This window comes from Bacillus rossius, chromosome 3, assembly GCF_032445375.1.
Source record: "Bacillus rossius redtenbacheri isolate Brsri chromosome 3, Brsri_v3, whole genome shotgun sequence".
NCBI lineage: Eukaryota > Metazoa > Arthropoda > Insecta > Phasmatodea > Bacillidae > Bacillus > Bacillus rossius.
Genome location: NC_086332.1, coordinates 104,139,123 through 104,159,977, shown reverse-complemented (window position 1 = coordinate 104,159,977; position 20,855 = coordinate 104,139,123). Strand labels below are relative to the sequence as shown.

Here is a 20,855-nt window from a genome sequence, read left to right as displayed (position 1 = left end):
ATCATGCCAGCCTAAATGTGGCTCAGTGACCAGACTCTGACCTAGGGCCAGTATAGGCTGGTTAGAGACGAATACAGGCTGACCATCATGTCAATAGATATCCAGTTTTTTCGAAGGGCTACGAAAGCTTATTGGGCACATTGGAGTTACTTAAGGATGGTGGATGGGTTATTGAAGTGGGCATTCACAGTACAAATGGAAATGTTGTCACCATGAAGCTATTCCTCCCGAGCCTAGTGTCGAATGGCTAAACAAAATGCATGATGGGATATAGGGTAGCCATTTCAGAGTAAATAAAATTCTATCCAAGTTTTTTCAGTGCTACTACTGGTTAAGCTACCATCAGGATGTAGAGGCTTGGTTTAAAATGTATGATTTGGGGTGATGATGGAGCTGCACTCAACCAAGGCTGTAATTTTGAATTTATTATATTCCAGGAGGTGTGTCAGTTACTGGGTATTAAGAAAACCAGGCCCACAGTCTAACATCCTCAGTCTGATGACAATGCAAATATGTTAAACAGGACCCTAGAGAAGCACCTTACCAAGGTTGGGGCTGAACACCAACGAGACTGGGATCAACAAATCCAATTATTTCTGATGTAAAAATAGGGCTTATATTTCTGACTCGAATGGACAGACTACTGTAAGTATTGTGTTTTGACAGGAGTTGAGGCTACCCAGTGACATCCAGTTCGGTCGTCCTCGCCAATAGATACCCAGCACCACTGACTATGCACATGATCCGGAAGAGCGTATGTCACTCATACTCAATTAGGCCTGTAAAAACATTGATTTAGCTACCAACTAGACCTAGACAGGGTGTTACCTGAAAGCTAACTGTACCAGATTTCAATAAGACTATTATGTGTGGCTACACAACCCGCAATGAAAGAAATCCCTAAGCTTCAAGTGGCGTGGGAAGGCCCATATTTAGTGTTTAAACTACTAAATGGTGTTATCTAATGCATCCAGGGAGGAAGGAGGGGACGAATGAAAGTGTTACATTTTGACTGATTGAGGAAATGTGCCGGAAGGATGTGTTACCGGTTCGGGACGAACGAAGACACTTGTTTTTGCATTTTAACATAGCTCCATCTAAATGAAGTGGCCACGAGACTTTTCCAGGATGGGGCTGAGAAGTATATAAACGGGACGGATGACTTGTGTTGTCAGTGAAATTTAGCGGGTGAGTGACCCCTTGGTGAGTGTTAGCGGGCGATGAGTGACGGGCTTCGTGAGCGAAGATGGGCCATCAGGGACCGTTGGATCCGGGATAGTGTTGTGTGTGTGGTGGACGAGCGAGTAGTGCAGTGTGTTTCAGACTGTGGTGTGCGGTAAAGGAAGAGCAGTAGAGAGAGCTACTGTCGAGCCGAACTTCGTTGGGAAGAGTAGAAAGTTGACTTACGAAGGTGTGATTAATTTGCGGAATGATATTTAGATTGTGGTCATGTAAGAAATAGTGTAAATATAAGTAAATAAATAAAACTGTGTTTATTTAATTGGTCTATACTTTCGGACTATTTTTTTGCTTTATTTTAACAGTAGTTTGTTCAATATCAAATTTTTTCAACATCAGATCTTACTATTTTTCTTTAATGAAAAAAAAAATAACTTTTCGACTACTTCTCAAAGAGGATAAGCCTCACAAAATTTAAATTCTCTAGGTAAAGTTACAGGAGTGTTTAATATACAGGAATTATATTTTATAAATCCAACCGGCTAATATTAATTTGAATGACACTAATTTGTGTCTGAAAATTATAGTCAGATATCTTATACCTTATAAAAATATTATAGTGAAGTGACACTGCAACGAACAAATTTCGACAGAGGTTTGTGTAGTATGTAGGCTATTGGCTGGTAGTTCGCCAGGGTCTAGGGTCGTGGTGCTGTGGTGCTGACCTACACCTTGGATTGTGAAGTCACGGGAACATTTGGATGACCTTGACTTCAAAATATTATACATGTTTAAATTCAATATTTCAAGTAAATTTTGATACCATAAATCTTCGAACCAAATAAATAGACCATAATTAAAATATTGCAGGATTTCGCGGCCATTGTCTGAAGTGGTTTGGCTATATTACAAGTTCATCTGCCTTTAATACTATGTCTTAGAGGAGTGTTTCCCGATTGGCTGCAGCTGTGGGCCAATCACAGCCTTCCTTTCGTCTAGTTGGCCTTTTGGTTTGGCCAATCGGAGCTGGGCTTCTGTGATTGGCTGGGGCTGCTACCAAATCAGTGGCATCTCCTCTTGGGATTGGCTGGGCTCTTTGGCCAACCAGAGGTGACCTGTCTTTTGTTAGATGCAAAGCTAGGTTTTGAGGTTTTCTGAAAAGGTTTTCTGAAAAGTGGATCCCATATTCTGCTTAAATTTTAGCCAGCTTCTCAATTTATGTTTGCTGGGTGTTTTAATATTCCTACTGATTCTCGAATGTATCTTTTCTTCTATCAATTCCACACCATAGCCAACATCAGAAAATTCAAGAATTTAGCCAATTACATACAATTATTAATGAACAGCATACCTTTTATGTTGTGCATGCAATATAAAATAGTTCGAAAGCCCTCTCTGCTCCTCCGCTCTTGATGAACTGACATGAACAAGATTTATTACCTAAAAATAATTTTTTATTTTTTAAATTATGTATATTTGTTACAAATTTTAATGAGAAAATTTTAAGTACAAATAATATTGACTTAAATAATAGCATTTAACATATATAAAATATAGTATTTTTGGTGCTTTAAATGTGTTTGGAGTATGGGGAACACTATATTAGAGTATAAGTATATATTTTGCAGGTCAAACCAGATATTGCAATGTTAAAATCCAAAACACATGTTCTATGCATGTTATAAAATGTACGCACTGCTTAAAAATATTGTGATTAAATAATTATAAGATTCAAAATATATTATGAGCTATGGGATATGACTTTAAAAAATTTGTTGGATACTCTGCTTGAATAAGATTAGTCAGATACAATGGTTGAAGAAATGTCGGGTTATACTGTTTAGTAATGCTTAGTAGGGTACACTGACAAAAAGAACAGTGGTTTATTCTGCTTTTTTGAGAACAGTAGAAAATGACGGGATAATATCAGTGGTATATGATGAGATACAATCGATGGTAATCGGTATAATTGGAGGGATACGATTAAAGGGATACGATTGGAGGGATACGATCGGAAGAATACGAAGAGAGGCTTCTTTTATGATGAATTGAATCAAAATATACTTACATTTTTAGTAAATATGTTTTTTTATAAATGGGCGTCATTTTTTATTAATGTTCATCCAAATGTGCTTTAGTTTTGATGAAAGTGCTTCTTAATGCTAATCCTAGTTAATGATTATAGATTGTACATAGTCAAGTATTTAGTGAGGTCTGAAGAGTTTATTGTTCAGGAACGTTTGCTCCTGTAGTAACCATTATGTCTTGTTGAGTTTGTTTACTATAGGACTCTTTGTTCAAATACAAAAGTTAAACATAAGTTTTTATTCAGTGTTGGATTTGTAATTTGAAGATTTTTGTAGTACACACATGCTTTCAAGGCACCTTATAGTAATCGTTAAGTGTGTTAGGTTATGCCAGTGTGTAAACCTGTAATTTTGGAGAGATTAGTAATTATTTTTTTGAAAGGCACGCAAAGTATCAAAAAAGAAGGCCCCATATGTTTGACCTATATGCTTGTAGTTGGTACAGTAATAGTCATAAGGTGCACCGAAGTCAGCCTCCAATAGTAGTATATGTCTTCAGTCGGACAGCTGTCTTATATGGAGTCATTGTTCGTAGTGAGAAAATTAATTTGTCCGACGGAAGGTGATATAAAAACTGATTGTTTATAATGATTTTTAAGCTAAAAATACATATTTTGCACTTATAAAGGATTTAACAAAAGTCTTTAATAGATTAAATGAAATATATACTAATAAATATGTTAATAGTTTTTATAATTACTTAAAAATAGTTTGGTAACAATATCGCTTTCAAAGATAGCAGTAAATAAGACATTTACAGCTTACGGGTGGCTGTAAAAGGTAATTTTAACCTGCTTTGGGGAAAATTTCATAATATTTAATTAAATAAATCATATCTTACTTTGTGAATGTAAAGTACATTTTTTGCACTTAGTGATCGAACTAAGGAAAGAAGTCAATTAAACAAATCAATGTATTAATAAGTAAATATTATGATAATTTTTTGAATTGTTTCTCTGATACTTAAGGATTTTCAAAAGAGCGGCCAAGATGGCCGACAATATGGCAGTTGCTGTGATATGTGACGATATGATCATTTATGTAAGTGCGCAGAATAATATCAAATAATACCCAATATGGCGGCAACACTCTCTAGCAAACGAAATGCTAATCCAACATGACTGTCGTGACCTAATAAAGGCGGGAATAATATATGCTTTGGTAGTGGTAGTGGGGGTCAGTCTGCTGGGAGTGGCGATGGAGAACGTACAATATAAGTGCCATCTCCAGGGATCAAACTGATCACTGCAAAGTTCAGAATATAAGTGGTTTTTAATTGATTTTTTACAGTTTTTGTAATTTTTTCATAACTCTATGATTTTTAGTAATGTTTTACTGAGAGTAACCTAATTAGGTTTGAAACGATGTTCTCGAAGTTCGTAATGTAAATATTTTTTAATATTATTTTAATATATATAATTTTTGGTAAAAACGTTATCGTATTATACGTTATCGTATTACAGTAAAGGTTTCATATTTAATGGTGAATGTCAAGGTCATCCAATATGGCCGCGTGACGTTTCAACCAAAATGGTGGGTGGTACTACGGCACTACGACCATGTATCCTGGCACAGGACCGGCCAACACATACTACTGACATCCTTGAATTACCAGGCGGATGAACTGAAACCCTTCTTATAATAATGCGGTAGTAATATAAAATGTTTAGCTTGCTTAAATTAGTTCACATGAAGATCTGTATGGTAAAACCATGATACCGTTGAGAATTTAAAGGTGTTGTTGGTGGTCTGCCCCATTAGACTTATTTTCCAGCAGGCAGGGTAGTGGTGATGATAAACCTTACCGGCAGTCGAAATAAGTATAGTATAATATATCTTTATATATATAAATGAACCCTTATTTCTCCTGGTAATGCTATAAATTTAGAACAGCTTTACCGATTTCATTCATATTTATTTTAAATGTTTTCTAATACTTTGTAGAAGGTTCTAACATTAAAAAAATTAAGAAAATTGCGCTGGAACTTAGAAAATTTAAGAAAACTTAACGACTACCTTTATTATAAACTTTTTTAATGTGACCTTAGCCCCAGCATTATATACACTTTGCTAAGCACGTTTGAAATAACTGTCGGTTGTTTGACAGTTGTCTGTCAGTTGTTCAGAAATATCGCACATCGCCAATATCGTTTACAAAGATCGCATAATTCTAGCGTAGCGTTATGTTCTCTTTGCGTTAGTTAGTTGTATCGGTCGGAATCAAGGACTTCATCATGGAAATCCATGGTCGGCATTAAGAAAGAATTATAACCATTACCCATCTCCCTGGTCGGAATGATATCTTTGACGAGGTAAAATTAAACCATTTTACATTGATTTTGCATATTGTTAATGAATTATGGTTTTCATATCTTAGTGCACACTGCACATTCAATTGAATCGGAAAATTTATGGAGTTTAAGTTGTTCATTTACAATTTTCAGTTGAAATTTTGATATTAAAAATGCCAAGTAGTAGACGTACAAACATAGGTCGCACAACTCGCATTGCAGCAAGTCAAACTGATGAGCAACGTGAAGCGCGAAATGAAGTTGAACGGAATCGATATCAAGAAAATAGAAATGTTGCATTTGATCCACATTGAGCTGCATTTAATTATAACGTGGCAGTCGATTACAATTCACAGAAAATCCTTGCTATTGGACCTATGAACGTTGTATGTTCACATTGCAAGGCATTGAAGTTCAAAAATGAAGCCCCTGGATTGTGTTGCGCCAGTGGCCAGGTCAAATTGACGCCATTGGAAGCGCCACCAGACCCACTACATTCGTTGGTTTCTGGAAATGGGCCAGATTCCAAACATTTTTTTGACTCATATCCAGCAATACAATAATTGCTTTCAAATGTCCTCATTTGGTTCAACAAAAATTATTCGAGATAATTTTATGCCCACTTTCAAGATTCGGGGGCAAATATATCATCGAACAGGTTCCTTATTGCTAACGCCGAACAGTGACTACAAATTTTTGCAAATTTATTTTATGGGCGATTCAGCAAGACAAGTCGATCAGCGTTGTGCACACAATAATTCAGTGAAAAGACCAATTGTGGAACAACTCCAAATATTTTTCCATCAACACAACGAATTGGTTGCATTATTCAAGACTGCATTAGATCGCATGCCATCTGATAACCACAAAATTTTCATCAGAGCCGATAAGACGCCAGTAGGACAACCCGCAAGACGATTTAATTCGCCAACAATTGATGTAGTTGCTATTTTCGTCGTGGGTGAAAATTTAAAAAATCGAGATATTGTTTTACATCGGCGGAACGATCAACTGCAGCGTGTCTCCGAAACACATCGATCATATGATGCGTTACAATATCCTATCTTATTTTGGCAAGGTAAAGAGGGGTATCATTTTTCAATGAAGATAATAAATCCAATTACAGGCGCCGAAACTAACAAAAAAGTTAGTTCAATGAATTATTATTCATACTGACTGATGGTTCGGGAAAATGAGGACAACCACATCTTAAAATGTCGGCGTCTATTTCACCAATATGCTGTGGATATGTACGTGAAAGTCGAGACAGAGCGATTGACATATATCAGGTTGAGCCATGCAAAACTCCGTTCCGAGGAATAAGCACATCTGCGGGATGCAATTAATGCTGACGGAAATGCACAGAATGTCGGCAGAACAACTATTCTCCCAGAAACATACGTCGGAAGTCCTCGGCATATGCATGAGTACGCTCAAGATGCTATGTCGTATGTACGTCATTATGGCACACCAGATTTGTTTATCACGTTCACGTGCAATCCACAGTGGACAGAAATTCGACAAGAATTATTACCTGGCCAATCACCCATCGATCACCACGACATCACTGCAAGGGTGTTCAAAAGAAAATTAAAATCACTCATGTATTTTATTGTCAAGCATCGCGTGTTCGGAGAGACGCATTGTTGGAGGTATTCAGTCGAGTGGAAAAACGCGGATATCCCCATGCACATATGCTCATTTGGTTGTTTGAGAGGATAAGACCGAAAGAAATCGATGATGTAATATCAGCAGAAATTCCCGATAATGATGACGATCCACTGTTAAATGAGGTGATTACAAAAAATATGATTCATGGTCTATGTGGAATATTAAATCCTATTTCTCCATGTATGATTGAAGGTAAATGTTCAAAATGCTACCCAAGACAATTAGTAGCAGAAATAGTTACTGGAAATGATGGTTATCCACTATATCGCCGCAGATCTACTGATGACAATGGAAGGTTAACAATAGTCAAAGTGAATCAACAGGACATTGAAGTTGATAATCGTTGCGTTGTTTCGTTATCGCCGTTACTCTCAAAGACATTTAAAGCACACATAAACGTCGAATTTTGCCATTCCGTGAAATCTATTAGGTACATTTGCAAGTATGTGAACAAAGGTAGTGACAAGGCTGTGTTCGGAGTTGCTGCCGAAAATTCAAACGGTGAAGTCATTCAATTTCAAATTGACCGCTGTGTTAGCAGTAACGAAGCGATGTGGCGTATTTTTTCATTTGCAATACATGAAAGACACCCCACAGTGGTTCACTTGGCCATACATTTGGAAAATGTCCAAAGAGTGTATTTTACAACAGAGAATGTATTACAATGAGTTGACAGGCCGCCATCGACAACATTGACCAACTTCTTTGAAATGTACCAGAATGATGACTTTGCCAGAACGCTGTTTTACTCTGAAATGCCAAGATATTATACCTGGAACCAATCGTCAAATAAATTTCAATGACGGAAACAAGGGCAGCCAGTTCCAGGTTACCCACAAATATTTTCCGCCGATAAAGTAGGACGTCTTTACACAGTCCATCCCAGTCAAGACGCGTGTTTTTATTTGCGTTTACTGTTAGTCAATATTCGTGGCCCAACATCATTCCAACATCTGCGAACAGTTAATGGTGTATTGTGCGGCACATACAGAGAAGCCTGCCAACATTTGGGATTGCTAGAGAATGACGCTCATTGGGACCACACACTCGAAAATGCTGTAATGTCGTCAAATGCTAAACAAATAAGAACATTGTTTGCTATAATTTTGTGCACATGCTTCCCATCCACACCGATTGATATATGAAACAAATATAAAGATCATACGGCCAAATATATATTGCATCAGATGCGTCTTAGAACATTGAATGCAGATTTGCAAATGAACGAAGAAATTCACAAAGAAGCATATATTTTAATTGAGGACATGTGATTGATGCCTACCAACAAAATATTATTAGAATTAGGAATGACATCACCCAATCGCCCAATGTACGACGCATTTAATCAAGACGCGAAACACAATACGATTGCGAAACATTAAAAGAAACCGTTCAAAGACAAGTACCCCTTATAAAATCAGCAACAAAAATATGCCTACGATACACTTATGCAAGTAGTGAACAATGGAACTGGCGGAATTTTTTTCTTAGATGCGCCCGGTGGAACTGGAAAAAACATTCTTGATATTATTGATTTTGGCAAAGATTCGATCGCAAAACGGTATTGCACTTTCACTTGCATCATCAGGTATTGCAGCAACGTTGTTGGAAGGCAGTCGAACAGCTCATTCAGCACTCAAATTGCCGTTGAACATGCAAGTTAATGAAAATCCAACTTGCAACCTTTCGAGGAATTCTGCGATGGCCAAAGTGCTGCAGCAAAGCAGATTAATCGTTTGGAATGAGTGCACGATGGCACAAAAAATATCTTTGGAGGCATTAGATCGCACAATGAAAGATTTACGAAACAACCAAAACCGGTTTGGTGGAGCGATGATTCTATTGGCAGGTGATTTTCAACAAACATTGCCAGCAATGCCTCGATCAACGCCAGCCGACGAACTTAATACATGTTTGAAGTCGTCCATTTTATGAAAATACATCAAGACACTAAAATTAAATATGAATATGCGTGTCGTATTGCAAAATGACGAATCTGGTGAAGTATTTTCCAAACAATTGCTCGATATTGGTAATGGCAAAATTCCTGTTGACACATCGTCTGGATACATTTAATTCCCTGCAAATTATTTGTCACTTTACTGAATAAAAGACCGAACTCATCGAGATGGTTTTCCCAAACATTGCTGAAAATTACAAAAATCATGTTTGGTTATGTAAACGTGTTATATCGGCTGCAAAAAAACGTTGATGTCAACGAAATGAATTTTCAAATTCAATGTAAGATAGTTGGCGAATTGATGACATACTAATCGGTCGATTCCGTTTCTAACCAAGATGATGTTGTCAACTATTCAACGGAATTTTTAAATTCCCAGGAATTGCCCGGATTACCACCTCATATTCTGCATCTAAAAATTGGATCGGTAATCATAATGTTATGAAACATAAACCAGCCACATATTTGTAATGGCACCCGGCTTGTGGTGAAGAAATTTATGAACAACGTCATCGAAGCCACAATTTTAAAAGGGAAGTATAAAGACGAAGAAGTTTTGATTCCAGGCATCCCTATGATTCCGAACGACATGCCATTCGACTTAAAACGGTTACAATTTCCAGTTGGGCTTGCATTTGCAATGTCAATAAATAAATCGCAAGGGCAGACGTTAAGTGTTTGTGGCATTAATCTTGAAAATCGATATTTTTCACATGGCCAACTGTATGTCGCCTGTTCCCGTGTCGGAAAACCATCATCATTATTTATTTACGCGCCAGGATATAAAACTAACAATGTTGTGTATCAATAAGCATTACAATAAACAATATGTTATAGAGATAATAAAAAATACAATCTACAATATCAAAATAAACAACAAAAGAAATAATTATTATTAGTATAGTATTCCAGTTTGAATTGAATGACAGGACAACGTCTGTCGGGTCAGCTAGTATAATATAATGTAAACTATGGTTTAATCAATACAGTTGACTGGTTTGCAGTTTGATAATATGATTTAAAGAAATTATTAATATTTCATCTACATAATTAACTTTTGAATATGATCTTTTGTTACATACCCGCTGCAGATGATAGTAGGGTAAGTAGCTCTCTGGTTGGTGTCCACACGCCGGTCCGAAGTATTTATAAACGTGCTCTGGACTTTGTATGCCCGTATGGTTGTTGCACCTGTCACAGTATTAAAATAGTATATGTATTTATACTAATTCTTACAAAAAACTTATTTGGATACTGTCTATATTTACAAAAGATTCATACAGAATATTTTTTTTAGCTTTTATTTACAAAACAAATCTTGGTTATTTTTTATCGTTAAACTATATTGTAAGCCTACTAATTAAATATTTTTTATTATTTCCAAAAAAAAAAATAATACTCAACAATTTTCTAATAATACAAATTTCCACTCAACATAAACAATAATTCCTTTAAAAATTAGTTTTATTATTGTATAGTAGCAAATAATATAATCCTTGCTGTCATATTTATTTCAGTCTGAAATAATTATATAACTCTGATAAAAACCTATTCAAAGAACTTCTAGGTGAACTTTCCCTGTTCTTGCAGATAACAAGTGGCCTAACAAAAATTTGTAGTTCTCAGTAATGGTAAATAGTCTATCCTTGCTTGAATTTATAAGTTCTTACAGTACATTATCTTAATTTAAATATTGTTGTATGCTTTTCAGGTAATATTTCATCTAGAAGAAGCAAAATTATCAGTTAAAGACAATATGTTTTGTAAATTTACTTCATGTTATTCATATATATGTATACATACATATACACAAACATTTTTACCAGCCTGTGTTAAAAATAAAGTAAACTTAACGACATGTGTTCATATCTTTATGAGTCACCCAATATTAACTACAGCCTTGTCGAACTGTCGTAAGGGCAGTTCGCATTATGACATTTTGGCAAGGTGTCTCCCCAACTCGCTCTCGTATGTTGCCACAACCAGCTACAAACATGCACCTGGAGCTCCAGAATGCCCGTTCCTTTCTTCAGCCACACGGACAGCTGGTGGGCTTGGTCTATTAGCCAAGCCGCTCGTGTGATGCGAGCTCGCTTTGTCCCACGCTTATCCTCGACTCGACGTTAACAGGAGCTGTATGTCCCTATCAAGTCGATCAGCTTATTTATTATTACACGTGAGGTACTTGTAGGGCAATGTTACAATGTTAGTGTTGGCAGCCCTGGAGGCGGAAAGATAATGAAAAAATACAATACCATGGCGGAAAGCCTGTTGAATCGATATAACAACATGTTGTCAGGTGTTTACATTGCAGTTTTATTGGTACTGTATTTCCTACGGCAGTACGGAAATACGCAACGATATGTGGGTATGCTATGGTAATTTGTGTGCAATAATGGTTTAGTTACATGGCAAAAATTAAAACTATAGTAAGAATGGTGCATGCGGTTAGGCTGTTAGGTTGGTAAGCGCGGCAACAGCACCGCCGGAGAATGTCGGCTTTTAGATCCCATCGAAATGATCCCAGTGGATCGAATGTTTCAAGTGTTTAGCTTGATTTCAGATACCTCCCGATTCATAGGCTATGTCTGAGGAAGCTCAAGTCAATATGTGTATGGGATCCAAAGCCGATGAAGTTTGGAAAAACTTTTGCGCTGAAACTAAAACAAATGGAATTCTATGTAGTAGTAAAAACCAAATTTAAAATAATTTTTTCCATAAAAAATATGCAAACAGTAAAATTCTTCAAGCGACAGCAAAAATATGGGAATCTGCTGAGGCCTTGATTAAAGATGTTTTTAAACTGGTCGAAACATAAAAATGACAAGCCTTCAACGCCCCGCTTGTGACCGTACTAAGCATTGCGGTTGCAGAAGATAAACCCTCTAAACTGCTACAAATGAACCACCACATTGAATTCTGACCACGTGCCATATTTAACAGGACGAAATGCTTTACGAAACTGTTTATTAATTTTTGAATGCTTAAAATGTGGTTAACATTGGTTTTTACTTCAAAAATTGAAAGTATCTAGGGTGTTGAGCTGAATATCTTATCAAATATGAAGCATAGCATTTATAGTAATGTCCTTAGATAAATTTTAAAAAATATCGTGGAAATAATGTTAACGTAAATAATACCAAATTAATTATACAATAGTTTTTTAAGTTGAAAATTTCACAAACCCGTGATGCTTTCTTCAAAGTGTGAGAAAATTGGAGCTTTGCTGGCAGATTCAATTCTTCTTACTTGCCGGATCGCTGCCGCGTAAACCCGCTGAAAAATAATTATCCATTACTTATTATTTTTACTGTATGTAACATAGTAACGTTTTTTTATTATTACAATTATCTCACACATTATCTTTTTAAGTTCTTTTGGTGTTACTTAAAAAAAATTTTTTAATGAAGCTTCTTAAGCATATGTGTCACATACCAATCAACTGTACAGTCAATACAGCAAGCAATGTCGGTAAGAGAAAATAATTATTGCAAAGTGTAATGGCCCTAATAAAATAAGAAGGATGCCAACTGATGCTCCTGTGATGCTCGAAATTATTCTGTAAAAATATTAAATACATAGTTTAATATCAAGGTATCTAAATACTTGTAGAAATGGTTATTTTCAATCTATTTTTGAAATTATTAAAGGAAAAAAAAATTTAAACTTGGGTCAGAAAAGATTTATGTAAATAAAAATAACTTATACTGTGGATATGATGTATAGTTGGAAATAATTAAACCATGCATTTTTATGCTACCTAGGTTTCTTTACTAAGATAATATAATTTACATTATAAAGTTTACTGATTTTAAAGTCTTCGAGCAGTGATAAAGTAAAATAAATTGTAAATGAGAAAATAATTCTATTTCATAAAATTAAAACTAAACCTAGAAATAAATTGTACTTTACATACAAATTTTTTTCTGACCGTGATATTATTTATATATAAATATATATATATATATATATATATATATATATATATATGGAAGTATTTCCAAAAATTTAACGTTTGTATCTCATCTACAAATTTTTGTTCAAGAATGTCACAATCATTCAGACTTACGATCAAAGTCTGAGGAACTTCTTGATCTTCAGGTACATCTTTATAAAAATTTATAAAGATTTTTTCAAGTATGCAGAAAATTTTTTACAATTTCTGGTAACAATATATTTTTTTGAACTTTTTCTTATTATAATTGGTTAAATTGCATACAATTTTACAGCGAATGCATTTTAACATTTTATTTATTGAAATATTAAAAGACTCAACAATTCTCCCTTTTTGATAAATCGGTGCAAACTGAAGTACGCCTATAAAAACGTAAATTTAAGGCACAGTGCTACCTCACTTTACCATTTGCTATATGTCTTTTACAGATATTAAATTGAAAGTGGTTTGCTATTAGAATGAACTGGAAACTTTACCAATCATACGATACCTGCAGATTACGTTCACAGTATTATGGAACCATAACATTTACAGTATTTAGATTTCTCAAAATGTAGAGTTTGAAACTTTGTACTTTGTGTAATGGGGAGGGAGTCTGACAAAAATATTTGCCCTTGAACTCTTAAGTTTTTCTCGATGTGCCTGACTAGGAAGGTCACCACCAAGATCATTGGTCTAGATGGTATGCACCAAATACCTTTATGGAAATTAAATTTTAATATTATATTACTATTGGCTTCACGTTTTGTGACATTTATTTTTCATTGGCCCTTTTACAAAATTGGTCTCTACAGCAGTAGTAACGTCAATCAGGAATGCTTTGTTTTGCAAACTGTTAAAATTATTTTTCCAGCTCACCATACAGTATACATATAGAAGTAGAGGTCTCATGTTGTTGTTTGTTAAATGTTTTCGTGCACATGCGTAAACCATAAAGTACCAATTAAAAACTGGTTGACTCACGAGTTGTTTTTTTTAAACTCTTATAAGTCTTACTTGCAAGAAATAGTAGATTACACCGATAGGTACAACCACTGCCAGAAAAATGGGTGTAGTGTAGCTGATGATGATTATGGTACCAACAATCTGCAACAAACATAACAAACCCAATGCATTAACTTTTGTTGCAAAGACTCATTCAAGTAAATGATTTGTCAAAATAATAAAAATATATATTGTTTCCGTATCTTATATACATTATTATCATGTATGAACCAAAATCTAATTCTGAAATTTATTAAAAACGAATTCGGGAGGACAGTTAATTATTAAATAAAAAACTGTGATTAAAATCTGAAAGTAAAAAAAAAAAAACATGGAAGATATAACACTCAGAGTTGATTATTTAACTTTCTTGTTATTACCATTTTTTAAATAATTTTCCTGCAAAATATATTAAGATAAGTTTCTTACATATTTTTTTGGGTCACAAATATTACTAAACGTGACTGTAAAATATCGCATAATTTTAAAGTAGTTGTGAACACTTACATAAAATTTGTATCGCTTATGTATAACAATAAGTAACTATCTATGGTGATATAATTTTGAATGTAACATAAAAAATTTAAGATATCGACTTAAGAAAGTTACAAGAATTGCCATCTAATTATAAGATTAAAACAAAAAAAAGAAATAAACCAAATGGTGTGTCCGACGGGGCCTAAGGCAGGTAATATTATGGCCGTGTCAGAACTTGTCGAGAGAGTGCTCTCTCGCTGAATCGCCCAGTGACGTCAGTGAGCTGACTCACTATCCGCACTCGAGGAAGAGTAGATACGAGCGGAAGACTGAGCAGAGACTTTTCACAAGCTGCACCCTCTCGCACCCTGTTTGATGGATATTTTGGTTTTGAAACCATTTAGATTTGTAGGTTTAAATATGACTTTTATGTTGTAAGCAAAAATGTTTTATATCAAAACTTTGCCACATTACATTTGGAAAAATTTAATATTGCAAGAAAAAACACATTTTAATCTACTTTTTAATCGGTAGGATTTTTATGCTCGCGCCAAGGTGGTGCGGTTACTTGGGGTGTGGAGGTTTTGTGTTATTGATAAAAAACATAGTAGTAAGAGATTAGACTGAGAAGCGCGAAAGTGCTTCGTTTAGGTCCTAGTGGTTATTTTAGCTTACTATCAAGTTTTACCTCTTACAATAAAAATATGTGGTAAGAAATCTTCGCTCGTGCGGCTTGCTGCTATGGACAGTATGTTGCAAATGCTTCTTTACATCACCTAGCCCACCACTGAGTAATAGTCTATTCCATTTCTCCTTTTAGCCAAGTGCAAACAAACGCGGCGGTAGAATGCGATGCGTCAGTTAAGCATCCAAAGAGAGCAGAGTAAAGGAATAAGCTAGTACAGACTCTAGCTCTAAAAAGTGAACGGAATCCTGTACAGCATGAGTTATTCGTAGCGACATGTCGTAATATTCCGCCGATATGGCAGACCTTGTAACCAGACCCCTTTGGTTATTAATTGGTGTTTAAAAATTACATTGAATTTATTAAAGAGGCACATTACCTGTATTACATTAGTACCTATGATAAGTAGGTTTTATTGTATAATAAAATCTGTAGAACTGGTTAAGAGAGATGCAACCACACTCCTGGAGGTCAGTCTACTACTGGTTCTCTTCATGCATCTGACACAATGGACTCAAAGGTAGTGTTGCCCATGATAAAGCTGCCTACATTTGGTTGAAATTCAAAGGCCTGTTTGCTCTTCTTCAAATGCTTCACAGCTCTGGTGACTTTGTCTGGTATTGAGAATCTAACCTACTTAAAGTCGGAAACTTTTTATCATGTCAATAGTTTAGTCTCTTTCCATTTCTGATGAGAACCTTGGAATGGATTATTTTCTGCTTACAAAAAGGTACAATAACAAATGGGTTATTGTTTATATGCACTTAGATGATTAACTACAGGTGCTTGCAGTGCCAGTTGGCAATGCGGTTACTCTCCGTACTTATCCCTAGGAAATGAATATTTCTTAGCATTAGGATCTTGAAAGTATATGTAGACCAATGAGATTTGGTGTATGGCACATCCTTGTTAAATGGTTGGGCTTTCAGCTATGCAAGCAATGGGAACTGTCATCGGATGCAATATGGCCAAAATGGGTTCAGATTTTTGAATTTTTAGAATACTATTGTTGGTCAATGGAGACCATGGCACCAAATAAAAGGGTTACAGGTGTATTAGCCCTACCAATGCTTATGTTGTTAACATGGTGCCAGAGACTAGTGAGTGCCAGTTGAGTGTTGAACTTCATGTTCTACTTAAATGCCTGAAGATAATTGCAAGCAATCTGAAGGAATGGTATTCAATGTGAAAAAATGTGATGATCGTTTAAACTGTTCGAGACAATTTAAACAATCTAGGAGATCCTTATTTAAGAGTAGGTATTACACATACCATGATTGACACCACACACTTCTACAATTTTTATTGAAGCATCCAGTGAGATTTAAGAAGACAGTATAAACCCTGAATAGCCATGTCTTATTGTGCCTAAAAATTTTTGATTTGTTCAGGTCATTACTAACAATCAACTGCCCTTCTTGGCTGCATTGTGGTCAACATAAACAATAGTGTTGTCAACCACCACGATTCTTGACGTTCAGGTCTCTACCATATCATTCCGAAAATTTAGAACATTGTTAGATTCCGTGAGTCAGGCCAGCTTTATCATAGAAAAATGTCCGAAGCAACTAGTCCTACCATACACCAGGGTATGCCTGTACATGTCCTTTCACAAGCTCCTATCAATGATGCGAAGCATGGTATACCATGTGTTGTCAAACAGTGAACATCTGCCACATATCATAAACCGGTTGCCTAATGGGATGTTGCCACCCTATGGATCTTAGCACATTGACAATTTACACCTTTCTAACCCTATATCCTTTAATAGAGAACCTATAAATATATTTCTTGGTGCTGGTGTGTATCCCTATGCAGTGTTGGGTCAAGCACTTGAACGGGAGTTTGGGTATCCCATTGCCATGAGTTCTGTGTTTGGGTGGATACTGTTGGGCAAGTTCACAAGCAGGACATGTTACAGTTATGTATTTCTGTCTCTCCATAATACTCTATCACCACTAGATACATAACTTTAACAGTTTTAGAAGTTGGAAGAACTCCTAATGATTGCATGTAATTCGCCAGAAGATACAGACTGTAAGCTAGAGAATGGCAAGACTGTCAGTCGAGATGAAAGTGGGCATTATGTTGTCATCTTGCATTTTGCAAGCCCTAAACCAAAGTTTGTAGAGTACTGTGTGCAAGTAGTAGAGAATATAGTGAGTATGGAGAGGATAATGTAATGCGAACCCTAACTCCAACAGATGTATGTATCATTTATAGGATTATCTGATAAGTGGTCATATGGAGGTGTTACGAGAACAACATACAAAGCGGTTGTCATCTTATCACATACTACAAATCACTGTGGGCTCAAATGATATGATAGTTCCACCACAATGAATCCGCTAAGGCTAGTTGTAGCACCAGTCTAAACAATGTGTTCTTAACTGGATCCAAACTTAAAAGTAATCTGCACTCCATCTTATTGCGATTTCGGAGTCACCACTTTATTTTTACTGCTGGTACTAAGCAAATAAATAGGCAGATTTGATTAAGGGCAGAACACCAGGATTATGAGAAAATAGTTTGGAGATCTATGAAATACAAAAGACTATCGTGTTAAGATGGTTATTTATAGAATCTCTGCGGCACAATTCTTTTATCTTAGTACCATTCGTCAGCTGGGGGACGATATAGTAAGTTATTTCCTCATGCCACATAAATCCTTAAATGAGACATGTATTTTGATAATTTAGTCAATGGAGCTTCCTTTCCAAAGGCTGCTGAAACACTGCAATGTGAGCTCATACTATTGTTGAAACTAGGACAGTTAGATCTTAGGAAATCCATGAGCGATGATGCTAATTTATTGTTATGTTGGTCGCCTGAGGAGGTATAATATCATACAGAAAAGTGCTTTCGTTTGATCGTATAACAACAGCATTGGTTTCTGTACTTGGACTTCAGTGGCAACCAAAAACTGATGCAGTCATGTACAAAGTTGTGTCAACCAAATTAGGTCAATCTAAACGATCCATTTTCTTAGTATTGTCCATAGTGTTGAACCTGCTTGGCATGCTGTCCCAAATCAACTTTCTTGCAAGGTGTTACATCCAGCAACTGTGGGTATTGGTCTGGTTGGTATACAATACCACTCGATGACTGATGTTAAGTGGTAAAGGTTCAGAGAAGAGTTCAGTGCAATGGCCAGTATCTGCATACCTTGACGAATAACTTTGGATGACCTCATGAATGATAAATTTCATGATTTCTGCGATGCCAGTGAAAGTGGAAATGCTGCTGCGGTATACTGTCCTGCAATTAATATTGTGTCACTGTGCATTTGGTACTAGCCAAATACAAGATTGCGCCTTAGAAGAAAATACAAAGGCCGAGATAGGAATTGTGTTCGTCAGTATTGTCGACAAAAACACTTTCATTTGTCCTCACAGGATTTAACTTTCTGCTGCACATGGTTGCATTGTCAGATATAACAGTAGCACTCACGAGTAGTATAGGAATGGGGCTACTGGTGCACGGCGCTGGCGCGTGGATTGTGATTGTCGGTCCGCCATATTGGATTGTGACGTCACGGCGGCCATCTTGGAGGAGTGTAACGGGACACAGCGTAACGGGACAAGTTTGACCTTGACCTTTGACCCTCAAAATCCGCCAAAATTGGACAAAAATTCCTCAAAATTCGCCAAAATTTCCATTTCTGTGAAGAAAAATTCCGCCAAAAAATCTCAAAAAATTCCACAATTCTAAAATTCCACAATTCAAAAATTCCCGTTTTCGAGAGAAAAATTCCCGTTTCGAGGGAAAATTTCCCGTTTTTAGTCCTTAAAAATCCCAGCGGTTAGAAATGTCCATATGTAGGCTTAAGCATCCATGTCTACAGCCTACGATAAGCCTCTGACGTCATCATGGATGATGACGTCACCGTTGCAATTTCCGTTACGTCCGCCATCTTTAAATTTTTTATTTATTATCCGATTTTAATGAAATTTTTTTTAAAAATTATAAAAAAAATCATTTAATAAAATTTTAATAAAATACTTATAAAAATATACATTTACGACACGGAGTTCGTAGTCCTCGGTTCGAACCCGGTGAGGGCAAAAAAATTAAAAAATGGCGACAGGCTCCTTCCTCAATGGTGGCTGCAGGCAGACTGACTCCCACCACTTTTTTTCAAAGCATATATATCGTCACCTAGTATGACGTCATGTCCACCATCTTGTCTTTGATGCTGGAGACCACCATCTTGTTTTCGTCGGCGAGAGTGCGCTGACACCATGTTAGTTTAGTTCTTATCCGCTAGAGTGCAGTAATCATTTATTATTACTGTGACACCCGCTATCTTGAAATTTGACCGCCATCTTCAAAATCCGTAATTATTTAGCTAGAAAAGTGGGAAAAATTCCAAAATTCATCAAAAAAATCACTCATTAATTTACATATTGATTCGATCGATTCCTGTCCTCGGTTCGATACCCGATCGATGCAAATAATCTTAATTTTTATGTAAAAATACCTAAAAAATGACAGGTTCGAAAATAAAAACACTGCAAGTTCTTTTACAAACATAATATTTATTACATAATTTCTATTTTACTACAGGATCACCTGCGAAGGTTAGCAATCTTACAAACATTTAGGTCCGCATAGGCGTGAAATGACTAATTCTTAGCTCCAATCGGTTTATACAAGACAGAGTCCAACCAGATCCTTTACAGACATAGTCCTCCTCTTCTTGACAGAGTTTCTGGATACCTTGTTTAACAGTTTGCTTGACATCGTTAGAACTGTAAATTACTGCAGCCGATGTCTTGAATGCACACTTCTTCACTTTGTCATCGAACGGATAAGGCTTTCCATATAGACAGTCCAACCACAAGTTATATTTCAAAGGTCCGTTTGTTGCTACGTCATCAGTAAGCTGATTGATTATGTCCTGTCTGATATCATCAAGAAAATTACAAATGTCCTTTGACTCACTTAACGTACTTGGATAATAGTAGTCTTTCAATGTTCCACGAAATGCAGACTGCGCCAAGTAGAAGCCATTATCGTTCACTTGTAATGCTCCGATCACAGTCTTATGTTCAGATGCCACAGCAATCGGTTGCTGCACATCAGTTTTTTTACTTGTACGCTCACGAGTCACCAATCTAAACTCAGGAGTCGTAATTGCTGCAGGTAGTTCAGCAGTAGGCGCACGGACTTCACTTTTACAGTTTATCGAATGTCGGCGCAAATTATCAATTCGAGTAAACCATTTATGACACTCGTCACAGCGAAACTTCATGCGAGAAGGATTCTTCGTACATTTACTCCTCTCATGTCTCCGTACATCATGTGCAAATGCAAACGTCATGTCACAGTAGCCACAAGGATGCCTAGTTGAAGACAAACCCGAACCAGATGTCACTGTTACTGCAACTGAATCATTTCCAGGCATACTCTTATGCACATCAATGCATCGTTGTTGTATAGAAACCTTTACTTTCTGCCGCACTGCAGGTCCTTTACATGTCTCCAAGTGATGCTTCAAATTAGCATTTCTTGTAAATTGCTTGCGACACTTAATACAACCAAACATTTTACGATAAGGGTTCTT

The 20,855-nt window shown here is 36.1% G+C and overlaps 1 protein-coding gene across 1 annotated transcript in view; it reads right to left on the bottom strand.

Moving 5' to 3' along the window:
- The window catches only part of LOC134531094 (multidrug resistance-associated protein 1-like), a 195,567-nt gene that overhangs the window by 26,612 nt on the left and 148,100 nt on the right, over nt 1-20,855 (bottom strand). Inside the window, exons 22-24 of the mRNA XM_063366632.1 lie at nt 14,140-14,229; nt 12,374-12,464; nt 10,271-10,379 (exon numbers count right to left, since the gene is read on the bottom strand). Of these exons, the coding sequence (XP_063222702.1) occupies nt 10,271-10,379; nt 12,374-12,464; nt 14,140-14,229 (290 nt within the window). The remainder of the gene's footprint in view (nt 1-10,270; nt 10,380-12,373; nt 12,465-14,139; nt 14,230-20,855) is intronic.